The sequence below is a fragment of the Cervus canadensis genome, chromosome 22, assembly GCF_019320065.1.
Source record: "Cervus canadensis isolate Bull #8, Minnesota chromosome 22, ASM1932006v1, whole genome shotgun sequence".
In the NCBI taxonomy this organism is placed as follows: domain Eukaryota; kingdom Metazoa; phylum Chordata; class Mammalia; order Artiodactyla; family Cervidae; genus Cervus; species Cervus canadensis.
In genome coordinates, this window is record NC_057407.1 from 49,543,775 (window position 1) to 49,557,790 (window position 14,016).

At 39.4% G+C, this 14,016-nt stretch overlaps 1 protein-coding gene across 26 annotated transcripts in view; it reads right to left on the reverse strand.

The window, feature by feature from the left end:
* The window catches only part of ARPP21 (cAMP regulated phosphoprotein 21), a 160,484-nt gene that overhangs the window by 78,757 nt on the left and 67,711 nt on the right, over positions 1 to 14,016 (reverse strand). For 13 of the 26 annotated variants that reach the window (XM_043442849.1, XM_043442854.1, XM_043442861.1 and 10 more), the window contains exons 10-13: positions 11,162 to 11,270; positions 9,217 to 9,318; positions 2,816 to 2,853; positions 920 to 979 (exon numbers count right to left, since the gene is read on the reverse strand). In XM_043442849.1, coding sequence (XP_043298784.1) covers positions 920 to 979; positions 2,816 to 2,853; positions 9,217 to 9,318; positions 11,162 to 11,270 — 309 coding nt within the window. The remainder of the gene's footprint in view (positions 1 to 919; positions 980 to 2,815; positions 2,854 to 9,216; positions 9,319 to 11,161; positions 11,271 to 14,016) is intronic. The other 13 variants (XM_043442863.1, XM_043442862.1, XM_043442864.1 and 10 more) reach the window with 5 other exon arrangements.

Genomic DNA, 14,016 nt, shown 5'->3' on the forward strand with positions numbered 1-14,016 from the left:
GCCCAGAATCCATTTACTTTTTTTTTTTTTTTGGTATTTTCTTCCTTCTAAGTGGTCAATAACTTTTATTGTTTGGTTTGTTTTGCCTTCCCTAATAGTCATAAAAACACTAACATATTAAATATATGTGTGAGGTATTCAATATACACACACATATATAATCATATTATTTACATATATATACATATATATATATAGCACAGTATATCCACTTCCCTACAATGGATGCTAGAGATACTTTTAATAAAGTGATGAGAGAATGGCTATAGACCCTTTAGTTCTCTGGCACTCTCTAGCCTTGTATAAAACTATATATGTTTACATAAAACTTTATATATGTTTATATAATTACATATATATTATATATGAAACTATATGTATCTATTGTAAATACACACATTCCCCTTACCCTACACAGATCTAGATTTTATGTAATTCAATATAATTGGAGACAATCCCATATCTTTCTTTAGAAATAAAATCTGTGCTTGAAAAAATGTTGTTTGAAATATCATGATGGATAGTAGTGGCTAAAAATCAACTACTCAAATAGTTATCCTGGATTTGTATTCTAGTATTGGGAACATATACACAATTGCAACCTGCCAGAGAAATATTAATTCAGTGTAATTTAGCAAAGTTGATTTGGGAATGTGAAGTCGGTGTATTCCCAAAGTCAGCCCCAGAGAAAAACCCAGATAATCAGAGGAAGACTATAGACCAAGCCGTGGTTTGCCAGTCCTGTATCTTACAGGCCCAATAAAGCTTCAAAGCTAGCTCGGTAACAAGCTTTACAAAGAAATAACCAAACATATTTCCTTTCATGAACAGAGATAGTTTACACTAATACACTTATAGTCAACATTGATTCCAGCACATAATCTGAAAACACAGTTTTAAAAAAGGAAACCATACCAACCGAAAGAGCTGTCTTTTCTTATAGGTCTCACTGCATATGTTACTGTCTTCCAAGAGCCTACTGGAAATGAAAAACATGGTTTTTATGATATGAAATCTAAGGGTACTAAATGCCCTATGTCAAATGGATGTGAACCCACCACAGCACACCTGTCTTACAGATCAACCCCACAGGCTACGGTTTGTTTGCCTGATGTTGAATTTTTCCCTCATAAATGAATGGCAGCCTGATTTGTCCATATCCTAGGATTAACGCACTAATACTAGACAAGGGAGAAAGAAGGGAAGAAAAGACAGAGGGAATGAGAGGAGAGGAGAATCAAAGTAACTGACACAGATATAATAGATAATTAAGTAATTGAATGTATCAGTTGTGATTTTTCTCTTTGGATAATATTAAAATTATTCTTTATTTTTGGGGCATAGTGAAATATGACCTTTCAAAGGCAGGTACTCAAGAAATATACTTATTTTTGTAGAGAATCTACTCAGATTTTTCCTTCTGGGACTGTCAAGACTTCTTAACATATGCAATGAGTATTAGTGACCAATTATATGAATATACTCCAATTTGAATATTAGGGACACAAGTGCACTAGCGGTCTTTTTATACAACACACAAATAAATGATTACGATTAGGGAGTAAGCAGGGAAAATGACTGGCCAGAAGACTAGGGAACGAGGGTCCTACTAAACGGAATTCTAAATGCTCATTTCATCTTCTGGGTAAGGACAGAGAATTTTGGCCTCAGAATCGTACCTAAGATGTTAAAACTCAGGGATTCTGAATTTACTGTAAATACAGAATATTTGTTGAAATCTGTATGGATTTTTGAGGATGCTTTTAGATATCTTGTAAAGACTTGCTCACTACTCTCATCCCTTTTTCTACAAGAGGTTGTTCAATTGAGGGTAGTTACTTGAAGAGTTCTAACTGCTAATATGAATGATGGCATTTTTTAAACCAATCCTCTCTAATGTTCAAATTTTCTAAGTACTGGAATTTAATCAAATAGCCTCTGTTTTAATCAATTTTATAGGGGTGCCTATTAAGCCAACACCTGAAATGAAATTAACCACCCCTTTTAAAATGGAAACCGTATTTCCAATCCAAATTGCCCATTGTGATGTATTTTAATGTGATCAGTACAGCTAATGTGGAATTCCTTAATTCCCCTTGAAAATATGCAATTAAACCAATGGAGCATTTTAATATCTATATCAGTTTAGAACTATTTTTAGAAGGTACATGCTAAATTTGAAAACCTCTGCTCTTATACACAAGACTTTGTATAAATGTTTTAACCCATTCATGTCATAACCATCCCTTTCCCTACTAACACCCAGCCAGGTACACTCTACAAACTAGAGCAGTTTAGCTAAGTTTTCCAAGTTAGGCCTTTTATGAAAACCAGTAGATTATTTAGAATGAGAAACATAAAACAACATTATTCAAATTATTATCTGTGTAGCTACATACAATGAAGGGGCACACGAAGTGGCCGATAATACCATATACACAAGCGATTTTAGCAGCCTATTCAATAAGCCAATGAAACTGCAAGTTCCTGTCTCAACAGTTATACTTTTTAATGCCTGGGGAAGGTAACAGAATTATATCTTTGTTAGGACCAGAAGTTGAGACTTTAAATAAGGAAACCGTTGAAAGCTATATTTGGAAATAACTGAGAGGACTTTTTTCCTAAATTAAATAGCTTCTGGATATGCTAAATAACATATATGTGAGCATATATATGTGTGCATGCATAGATATATGTATTTATACATATATTCAAGCACACACTTATATATGGCATATATATATATATGAATAAACAAGACACACATGACAGACTCTGTTCTTCTAAAGACATGAAAAAGCAAATTTCATTTTACCTGTTTTCCACAAAGAGGCTTTCCTGGGAGCAAACTGACTGAAAAACAAACAAACAAAAAAAGGCATTGGATCAGAAGTTCAGGATACGCTGAGGGAGCCCAAATCCTGGCCTGATTTTCAAACTATTTTTTCCTCCAAGAGGAAAAAAATTAAGAAAACTGTGCAGCATTTTTAGAAAAAAAAAAAAGAAGAAAAACAAAAAGGTTAGAGTTAGAAGTGTCAACTTTCCCATCATGGTGTCTCCAGGTTTCAAAGAGATTTAGCCCAGTCAACATCAAGTCGGAAGAAGAGAGGTGCTGTGAATGAAACTGCGGCAGACGCCTGTGAGCTACAGGCCCTGAGCTAGCGGGTTCCTCAGGGGCGCCGAGAGCCAGCCGCCATCTTGGACCGGAGGCCCATGCTGGATGAAGGCAGAGCGTGCAGACGTGGCACCATCCGCCTGAGGATGGGCGCGCTGTGAAACCACAGTCCTGCAGCTAGGATCTGGCCCCGCTGAACTCTCACAACGTAAACACATGGCCCGTGAGACTCTCAAAACTGAAGAGATGTCCTCAACCAATGCCGGCGGGGAGTCAGCAGAGGAGGGAGGGAGGGAGGAGCTCAGAAAACAAGTGAGAACAAAATGAAGCTAATCAATCGGGAAAGAATGGTAAACCCATCTAATACGTCTCAGCTTTTCACACAAAACAACCCAGCCACTTTCCTTTTAGCTTCCGTTCTCTAGTATTCATGTCTCTGCTATCTTGAGTTTAATACACAACGTAGGGAAGATAAAATTCCCGTTATCATTAGGTGCTGGGGAAAGGCGGATCAAATTAAATTTTAACAAGCAAAAAGAGAAGTATTAACAAAATATGGTACAACAGTCGTAAAATACAACTGTGCTTAGGAACTAACATAAAACCGTTTTCAAAGCACTAAGATTTTAACCGCAAACACAGATAACATGTGTGTGGATTTTCTAAATAATGAGTAAGTTCCTCTCCTAAAGGGATCAAAAATATGCTCATTTGTAAGAGAAAATAACATAAAAATTAAGAAATAATAATGACCTTTCAATATAGAATTTTTCAATTAAAAATGCTATTAATGTAACCACCTCTCAGAGGCGGGCAGGATGTTGGTTTCTTGCTACATTTTACCAGAGAAATCATTTCCTTTCATAAGCTGAAGGACTAGATTTGGGCAAAATGTCCTTTTCTCAGTGGTCTGAGCATTTTAATGAGGGCATCTCTAGAATCACTTCTGTTTTAACCCCTACGTATTTAACATGCATCCTGAAGATGAAGTGTGCAAAAAGTTTGTTTAACAAAAGGCAACCACAGCCAATTAAGCCACAGGCTTTTCAGAAAAATACCTTTAAAGTAATTTGATATTTAATTTTATAAAGGGAAACAAATACAGATGATGTGCCCCTGACATTATTCCTAGGAGGATCTCTTTAAAGAAAGCTAAATATCCCATTGTTTGTACTTCCTTTAGTTGGGTTTCCCAACAGGTTTGAGTCAAGTCTAAGCCAAGTCTTGGTATATGAACAAAGTGAGACTATGCCAGATATCCACAATGAATTTAATACTTTGCTACGACTCAGTTCTTGAGATTGGAAAGAGGTCAATTACATTTAGGATGTTCTGGCTGATTCTGAATAACTGAGACTTGACTATGTCTTTGAAGGAGCTATCAAAGACATGCTGACCTCTTCGGACTCGTTCATCTAATAGCATTTGGTAAGGGAAGCAGCCCAAACTCTTTGAACTAAAAACTAAGGCACGTGCAAATTAAAGATGATGCTCTCTAAAAACCCATCTCCAAAGCATCTTCCTGACTTTTGTGGAAAGGTCCTTAAAAAAAAAAAAAAAACCATCTCATCATCCATCCACTACACTTTTCATAAAGACAAAGACAATTATGGGTTATGATTCAGTAACTGATGAAAATGTATGTGCGTGCATGCACATGTGTGTGTGTGTATTAAAAGAAGCATTAATAACTTACAAATTTTAATAGCAGAGAAAGATAAAATTATCACAGTAATTAAGTCCAGCATTCAGAGCTGTGAGGTATATGCATTCTCAGATATATACATAAAGGGCTTTTTTGAAAAGGAGAAAAATGTTTTTGCCTAATGGCTTATAGAATTCTCTTCCACATGCTACCCCCAAGCCAGGTGGTACCTCACACCCTCGTCATCAGCTCTCCATGAAGAAAACCAAAGATAAATCTTCCTTGAATCCCTATTTACACATAAATATCCTTCAAAAATTACCCCCTAGGCAAAACAGGTCCTTCTCAAGTATATTGCTTTATCTACTTAACCTTCCTAAAGGAAGCAACATCACATAGGATTAATCATAAAATAAGTTGACATGCTTGCCAAAGGGAAAGAAGAGTTATATTTCAAATATTTCTGACTTCAAAAGTATACTTGTTTATTATTTGAGAACTAAATTGTTGTGTGCTCTGAATTTTAACATTTTAGTTCTCAAATAACAGATGAATTGGTCTTATTTCAAGATACCCAAATTCTCAAACTATATTTGAAAAGCCTTTTCTAGAAAATCCCCAAATCTGTGTATTTTGATTATGCACCTATGTACAAAAGCACACACGCACACACATACATGCATCCCTTAGCCATCAAGATACATTTGTAAAATATTCAAGAACACTTCTACTTTTAAAAGAAATTTGGGTTTTGCTTAAGTATATACATGAGGAAGTATTTTTCTATAAATGCCTATTGTAACTTCAAGTAGAAAAAATAATCCTACTTAAGTATATTGACATTTGAACCTGTTTGAACTACTCTACGACTTAATAACTGGCAAAGGAAGCTGGTTTTATTACCTCTGTTTTTAGATTATGTGGATGCTAAATTAAAGACCAGCTTGAAAAAATTATATGTCTATAACTTAATTTCCTTATGCTGGATTCCTTGCATTTGTTTTATAAGTGAGTTAATATACTTATTATCTTGTGTACCTTAACAATTTGGGTAGTAATGATCATTTGGGAATCTGGAATTATACAGATAAAGGCTCCCTAGTGGGCCCTGTCTTTATGTTATCGCATGTATTTGAGAAAGTTCATATTGCTGCTGTGCCCTTGAGTTGTGTTTAACAGAGAATATGGTAATATCCTGTTAATACAGGGTGGCCCCCAGGGACCCTTGCCTGTGTGGTACCACCCACGTGCGGCAGAGCTGGTCTGTGTGTCTGAAAGAATACAGCAGAAGGGAATATGTGTCACTTCCAAGATCAGCTTATAGTACCGTGGCTTCCATCTGGGACCCTTTTTCTTTCCCTCTCAGATCACTTGCTCCAGGGAAAGCTAGTTGCCATGTGTGAGGACACCTGCAAGCCTACAGAGAGCCCCACCTCACTGTGAGAACTGAGACCTCTAGCTGACAGCCAGCCAAGAACTGAGGGCTGGCGATACGTTGAGTGATTCCTGGAGTAGAAGACCACGGCACCAAATCTGCAGATGACTCCAGCCCAAACTGACAGCCCGACTGCAGCCTCAAGAGAGACCGCGAAACAGAGTCACTCAGCTAAGCCACTCCCACATTCCTGAGCTCTGCAAACTGTGAGATGAGAAGCTTTTTGTTTCCCTTTTTTAAGCTGCCAAATTTGGGGACCACCAGCAGTAGTATGACTGCATTGTGTCTACAAGAGCTATCAGACAAGGGAGAGAGACGTTTGGCATTTTATTTCCCTCTAGGACAGTGGCTCATGGTTGTTCAAGTGTCATGAAAACTTAGAATATGATAAACACTAGAGAGTTTATCCTTAGAAAAATGTACATATGCTCATGAATGTAATATTTTACAGGTGATAACAAGGATTTTCAGTCATCTCTGAAGCCCTTCATGAGTACACTCTGGGTTGTTTTTGTCACGCTTAGTCACTCAGTCATGTCTGATTCTGCAATCCCATGGACTGTAGCCCGCCAGGCTCCTCTGTCCATGGAGTTTTTCAGGCAAGAATACTGAAGTGGGTTGCAATACCCTTCTCCAGGGAATCAGTTGGATTTGATCCCAACCCCGGGATCAAACCAACGTCTTGGGCATCTCCTACATTGGTAGGCAGATTCTTCCCCTGAGCCACCTGGGAAGCTCTCCGAGTACAGAAAGCCAATTAAAAAAACCTACTGCCCTAGGAGATCAAGTGAAAATCAGCATCAGAAATGTGCCAGTTTCCCACCTGAATTAGTAAAACCAGAAGTGGTGGCCACCAGAGAGTCTATCAAAGGTGTTTACACCTCCTCTCCACAAGGAGAAGCAGCTACAGCATTGCAGAGAAGGCTGAAGAAAATATTTCATGGAATAAAAGGGCTATGACAACAGCTTTGCATTCAGGCTGTCTCACATTTAGGTCTGCTTTTACTTGTTTAAAAAAATAATATTACAGCATGTGGCCACAGAGGCTTTAAATAGCAACCCTTGCCTCCAATCTTCAGCCTGGAACCCAGGTTCCTTACTCTTAAATCTCCTAAACAGGGATGTGAGGAAATGCAGTGTGGACTAGGAGTCAGGCTGACCCCTCCTCCCTTCGATGACCTCCTATGGGCATGAGAATACAAAAATGAAGGATGGCAGGGTAAGTGTCACCCTCATCACAGGCACGCAGCAGTGATGCTAGTTGCTGTAGACTGGCTCTTGAGTGTCTGGCAACGTGACAAAGAAAAAAAGCATAATGTTTGTACATTATGTGGGTGACTACTCTTTGCTTTATAATGTAACAACTCATTCATAAACTATATGGCTTGCCAGAATTAGACTAAGAGGGAGAATGTGTGTGTGTGTGTGTGTGTGTGAGAGAGGGAGAGAGAGAAAAAGAGAATAGAGAATAAATTCTCTTTCAGAAAAATTTCTCATCTTGAAGGTCATCAGACAGGAATACTCTGTCTCCAATCCAAGATAGGTTTATTACAGTATTATGACTAGAATAGAGCCTCTCATTACTGTGTTCTTGTATCCAGCAAACACAAGGAAAGGTCTACCACGTGTCAGGCTGTCCTTTGCACCATCAAGAATTCTGACCATAATTAACGGGTTTTCTAGAATCTTCTAGAATTGTCCCTGGACATCATTGAACAATGGCTACCTCACCTCCTTCTCTCACACTCTCCTAATTTGCAAGCTTTGGACCAGGCTATTCAATTCAAAATGGTATTTTAATATATCTAAGAAAGGCAGAGAGGTTCTAGAGCAGATGACAGAAATCCGCATGCATGTGAAAGAAGTGCAGAGTGTCATTTCCTCTGTAGTTCATATTAAAGGATTCAGCACAAGGTGGAAGATCAGGGAGGCTAGCTTGGGCTTAAAACCTCGGGGATAGCAGGCCCCTTCCATGTTAAGCATGGATGCCTAGGTGTCTGCTGCTGCTAAGTCGCTTCAGTCATGTCCGACTCTGTGCGACCCTATAGATGGCAGCCCACCAGGCTCCCCCATCCCCGGAATTCTCCAGGCAAGAGTACTGGAGTGGGGTGCCATCGCCTCCTCCGCCTAGGTGTCTAAATGGCTTTTAAAGGAACAAATCATGAGAACAAATCACACAGGAGGTCAGATGCCCATGTGACTTAGTAAAGACAGAGGTGTTGGCCACAGAGAATCTACGCGAAGGTGCTCCTGGCTATACCTCTGCAGGGGGAAAAACCCACAGCATTTTTTGGAGCCTGCCAAATGCGCTCATAGAAGGGAAAGCCTAGAGCAACAGCTTGTCCTTTCCATCCTGTTGCATCTAAATTCAGTTTTTTTTCACCTTTTAATTTGTACGGAATTTAATCGCATTAAATTTTGGCCACAGTGAGCAAAAGAATTAAAAAAAAAAATCTCAACCACATTTTCTTTGTTGGGATATGAACAAAAGAAATTGTTTTCGGATCATTCCCTTGAAAATGGGTCACGGAACAAATTTTATCTGAAAATGGGGTGGGGGAGGGGATGAGTATCTGTATTTACCTTTGATATAACAAAGTGTCCATACTTGCTAAGAATGCAGGAAATTCTGTGTGTGTATGCTCAATTGACTCTTCTCTTGCTTTGGAATTCTTTCTTCTGCACATTGTTGGTCTTAAGAAGAAAACCACTTGGTATCTGTTGGCTAATATAAATATGAAGAGACTTCTGCAAAGCTGGCAACCTCTCTCTGTACTTAGGGTCTATTTTATTGACCCCAAATAGGACCTCTATATTTGGGAACACACACAAACCTCTGGCTATTTTTCCATCACTTCCCTGAACCAGGTCCTCTTCCAGAAGCACCTCTGGTCCGCTGCCCTTCGGCAGCTCCCTGCCTCCAGCTTCCCTCATTCCTATCAGCTTCCTGTCTGGGGAACGAGGCTGCCTTACTGCTGACAGAGGGACCGCACTCAAGAGGCAATGAAAACAACTACTCACATCATGTGCAAATATTCTCTCCCTCACTCTCTGATACTCCTCTTCTCTCTCTTCAATTGATTTACTTCGTCTGTCATCTCTAAATGGATGCATTCTGTTTTGCTGAACAGAAAAGAGAAATCAGGAGGGTTACCCAAGGTGAGCGGTTGGAAATCTGCAGTCAAGAAAAACTGGCAGCTGAGAGTAATAAATGTTCACTTAAATAAATGGGGCTTGACAAGTCTTACTCCCTCTGGTCCTGGAGGAAGTCGTGGTGGGTGATGTGTGTGGGGTGTGTGCCATGTGATGGCAGGGGTGCTGTTACTCCTGGCTGTTTCCTGGTTGGAGGCAAATAGCTTGGTGTTTCTGGAAGGTAAGCTCTGAATGTGCCTCAGGTATTCAGCCCATTTGCTATGTGATGGGTTCTGTCTCCTTAGCAAAGATGTGATGCCCCAGGAGGAGGCAGAATGGTGGTGAAAAAAGAGGAAGTGGCAAGTTCAAGGTGGCCACGAGAATAAATGGCTTTGAAAACTTGTGGTCAGAGAAACAGAGTAGGAAGGGGCAGAAAGGAAGGTGTGGATGCCATTTCTCTGCATCCTAATTTGTGTTTTTATTCACTCAGCGACTTACTCTGTGAATTGCAGCTGGGATAAAAGGAGGAACTGAATTCAAAAAGCCTGTCTGGATTAGGGTCAGTATCAAGAAAACTAACAATTCAAAGAACCCAGCATGAGGACTGCTCTTCTTCTGCCTTCTATTTGAGTCACTTCCTGTGTTCCTATTGCTTTTGCATCTTATCCCTGCCATTCCTCTCCCAAACGCCCTGCACTAACCACATCCATCCATCCATCCATTCAACAAACATCCACTAAGTACACGACATGGGCACATGTGTCAAAGTCAACTCAAGCCATGGTGTGGTTCAGGGGTGGTGGGCGGGGGGAGGAGATGAGATACAAATGATGGACAGTTTTTTGTTGCGGCTTTTTTTAAAGAGTCAGAGATGCACATACTGGCTCACAGTGACTCACTGTAGGTAATTAAAATAATAACTTGAGTGTGATGCAGATTGTCTTACCTTTCAGCATTCTAAAGCAAAGTCATTTTCATAAAAGCTCTATTTTCATTGTCAGAGACAGGAAGCGTAATTGTAATGGCATTTGTATGACTTTCTACGGTTCTCCTTATCACTGAAAATGTGTTTTCTTTTGCCATTTACTTAAGTTTTCTTCTTCATCACCCTGGAACCCACCCCCTCCACCCAGAGAAAAGTCTCTCTAGCCTTGTCGAGTTCTCCTGAATAAAGTTATTCTAGAACAATGGAATGTTTTGTCACAAGCAAAAAACAGGGAAGGAGGAAGTTCTGCTACAGTTCGTGCAAAACAAGCAAACGACTGATATGGAAGTTAAAACAAGGGAAGGGGTCGGGGGACTACAACATAAACTGGACTCTTTGTTGTGAAGACTTATTTTGGGAGAGTTTGCAAAATGCACCTGGCCTCACCATAACAAGGTTTGTTGTTTACAGCTACAGCAGCTGGTCAGCGGTCCGTATTGACAATCCAGCGCAATGTGCACAACGGAAGGGTAAAGCTGTAGGGAGGGGAACGACTGCCAGAGTTACACAGACGCCTGGAAATGCAACTGACAAAGCTCCTCCCATCAGCTCAGAGCCTGCGGCACCCCCAACCCCCCCCAGGCATGCAGCAGAGCCTGCGCCAAGCACCACCCATGCAGCCCAACACAGAGCCAGCGCTGAAGCAACCATGACGTGGTCTTTTGCTACCCACCGAATGCCAAAGGGGGAGGTAGGGGAGGGGGACAGGAGGTTGGGGGGGGGGTTCTTTTCAGAGGCAGGGGAGATTTGGGGCGGGGGGAGCAGGGACAACAGAAGAACGACAAGAACATCAGGCAGCCCACCTTCCAAAAACAACAACGTCAGCCACTCTCAAACTTGAGAACCAACCTGAGTGTCTTCTTTATCAATACTAGAGTTATCTCGCTTCAAGATAAACCGCTTCTGGGATTCTTCACCTTTTTCATCTTTTAAATGTTCACAAAACCTTTGCTCTGGTCTGCCAGCAAAGTAAAACATATCAATAAAAAAAGTTTTTTCCCCTGTTTAAAGTTATTTCTTAGTGTTCTTTCTTTTTTTCCCCCACAGTGGCATTCAAGAAAAAGTTTACACATGGTTTTGATACTAGAATTGCTGGCAATATATGGAGGTAATACTACGTCACTTCACATGTGTCGTTACGATACCTTTGCTTTGTTTGGAATTCAGTCTTGTTTGCTGCATGCTGTTCACCATGGTGGAAGTTAAAACAAAATTTTAAAGGCCTGAAAATATATAGTGTGCATTTTCTATTTTCTATAGTTATTTTGACCTCTGTCACTCCTGAATTTCATTAAGTCCCCACCTTTATTCTCTATATATGTTTAGAAACTGGGATTACTATATTAAACCTAGGAGAATACTTCCTATTATATTTTTCCTTTCGAGAGCTTCTGAATGTGCAGTGAGAGAGGGCTGTCTATGAATTATTTCCATCTTTCTTTAATGACAGATGCTCTGGAATCTGGCTCCAGCAGACTGACATCCTTGATCATGTCTTGTAAATCAGTTCAGTAACTGGGGGAAACTGGAGATGTTTAGCTTAAACAACTTAATGCCTGATTAGCATGGGAAAAATGCTAGAAGCAGTTACATGATATTGATTCGTCAATTGATTTTTTAAAAGATCCTCTTAATCATCTTGTATTATTACAGGAAAGGGCTCCACTACCCTGTTCATTTCCCACCAGTGTCCCTGCACACCAGAGAACTTGGTGAATGGCTTGTGCTTCGGTTAATCACAGAGGAAGTGCTAAAATGTCCCTCTCTAGTATAGGAGCAGTTGTAACTGATGGCTCTCAAAGGTGTCCCTCAGGTCTGATGTATTACTTCTGAAGCCAGGTGGGTTTTCTGTGCTCCCCTGGGTTCAGTATGCGTTCAGTCATCAGGAAGCCAAATCACTGCATCTGTTGTTTAATATGAGTGGCCAGTAATTAAGAGAATCTCATTGTTTCCTTATAGCTCCCAAATAAGCAAACACTTTAAAATCAAAGGAGCAGTTTAAGTGTATAATTCAAACCTTGTTGAGAAATATTGTCTCCTTAAGCACTCATATATCAGTTATTATAATACTGGGGAGCAGACAAAACTAGAAAACTGAAATAATACCAGTTATAGCTTCTGGAATCAGATGTAATTTCTGCATTTTTTCATTCAGTCTTTGCAATAAAACTTTGATGTAGGAGAAACAATTTTTTTTTTTTTTTTTGCCTCTTTTACAGATAAGGAAACTATCCCTCAAGTGACTCTTGACTCCAGTTTATATATTCTTCCACTAAGCCACAGGCATCAAATAGCCTGCTTACTTCCTTACAGAGAAGTGAACAGTCTCTTTCTGCTTTCATTGTACTCAGTCGGCTGGAGGGCCTCACACCTCAGGATAAAGCACAGAAAACCTGCATCATATCATCTTCAATATTAATGTAAATGTTATCCACCAGAATTAACATGGAATAAAATATAGCAATCTGGATGTGCGAATATGACATTTTAAGATCAGAGCACTAAGGAGACAGAGTAAATTTGCACTTTATAATGAAGAGATCATTGACAGTAAAGAAATTAAATATATTTTGGTGGAACCCAGTCACAGGACCCTTCAATTACTTATAACACTATAAAGTCTGACAATATTATAGTAGCATGAATAGCTACAGGCCACTGTAAATGAGAAGAATTCTCCAGGAGTTTTTTTAAAGCTTCCCAACATTTTTAACCACTCAGATATTGTTATGTACATATTTTTATGTAACAAGGAAAATTAAGATATTAACTTGAACACAAATGCTAACGGTAGCAATGCTAATTAATCTTCTCCTAATAGCTCTGAGCTCTGAACATCTGAAAAACTCTAGTCAATGAAATGATTGGAGAACAGCTAAACATACAGATCTATCTATTGTATTTGTTGCTAATCATCTGTAAATGTTCATTTAGAAATGAAATGGCACCCCTGAACATAAGGTGAATTTGCTTCAGACTAAATTCTTCTTTTGGAGAAGGAAACGGCAACCCACTCCAGTATTCTTGCCTGGAGAATCCCATGGACAGGGGAGCCCACGGGGCTAAAGTCCATAGGGTTGCAAAGAGTTGGACACGACTGAAGTGACTGAGCACGCATGCAAAGTCCTCTTTCAGGAGAAAAATATTTAGACTGAGATTTCAGCATACTAACTAGAGATGGAATGCAAGTTCCATGTGGGTAGGGATCTTGCTTTTTTAAATAGTGTATCCTTGGTGCCTAGAACCATGCCTGGCATTGGGAGGCATTTGGTTGGGTGAATAAATGACTCAGTGTATGAATGTATGAAAATTTAGCACAGCTGTATATAAGTCACAGTAACTCAGGGACAGATCAAAGAATCACTAAGATATGCAGTCATAAATTCATAAATGTTTAAATTGTAAAACAGAACAGGGTAGAGCTGGGTTAGTAGGAACATAAATTCAAATTCAGAACATTAGGAACATCTTTAAAAATCAGATTTATGTTTGACTGCAAGCTGACCAAAACTAATGGTGTCATTAAAGAAAAGGTTTTCACATTGGAGGAAAAGAGGTGGAAATGGGAATTTTAACTTTTTTAGTATGGGAACTTCTCAGTTTAAAGTGTCATTACAGTTACACAAGAGCTATTTAACCATTATTTTTGAAACTTCATTTGCATTTCTTCATAGTGCTGGCTTATTTTTATTTCACAGCAGGAC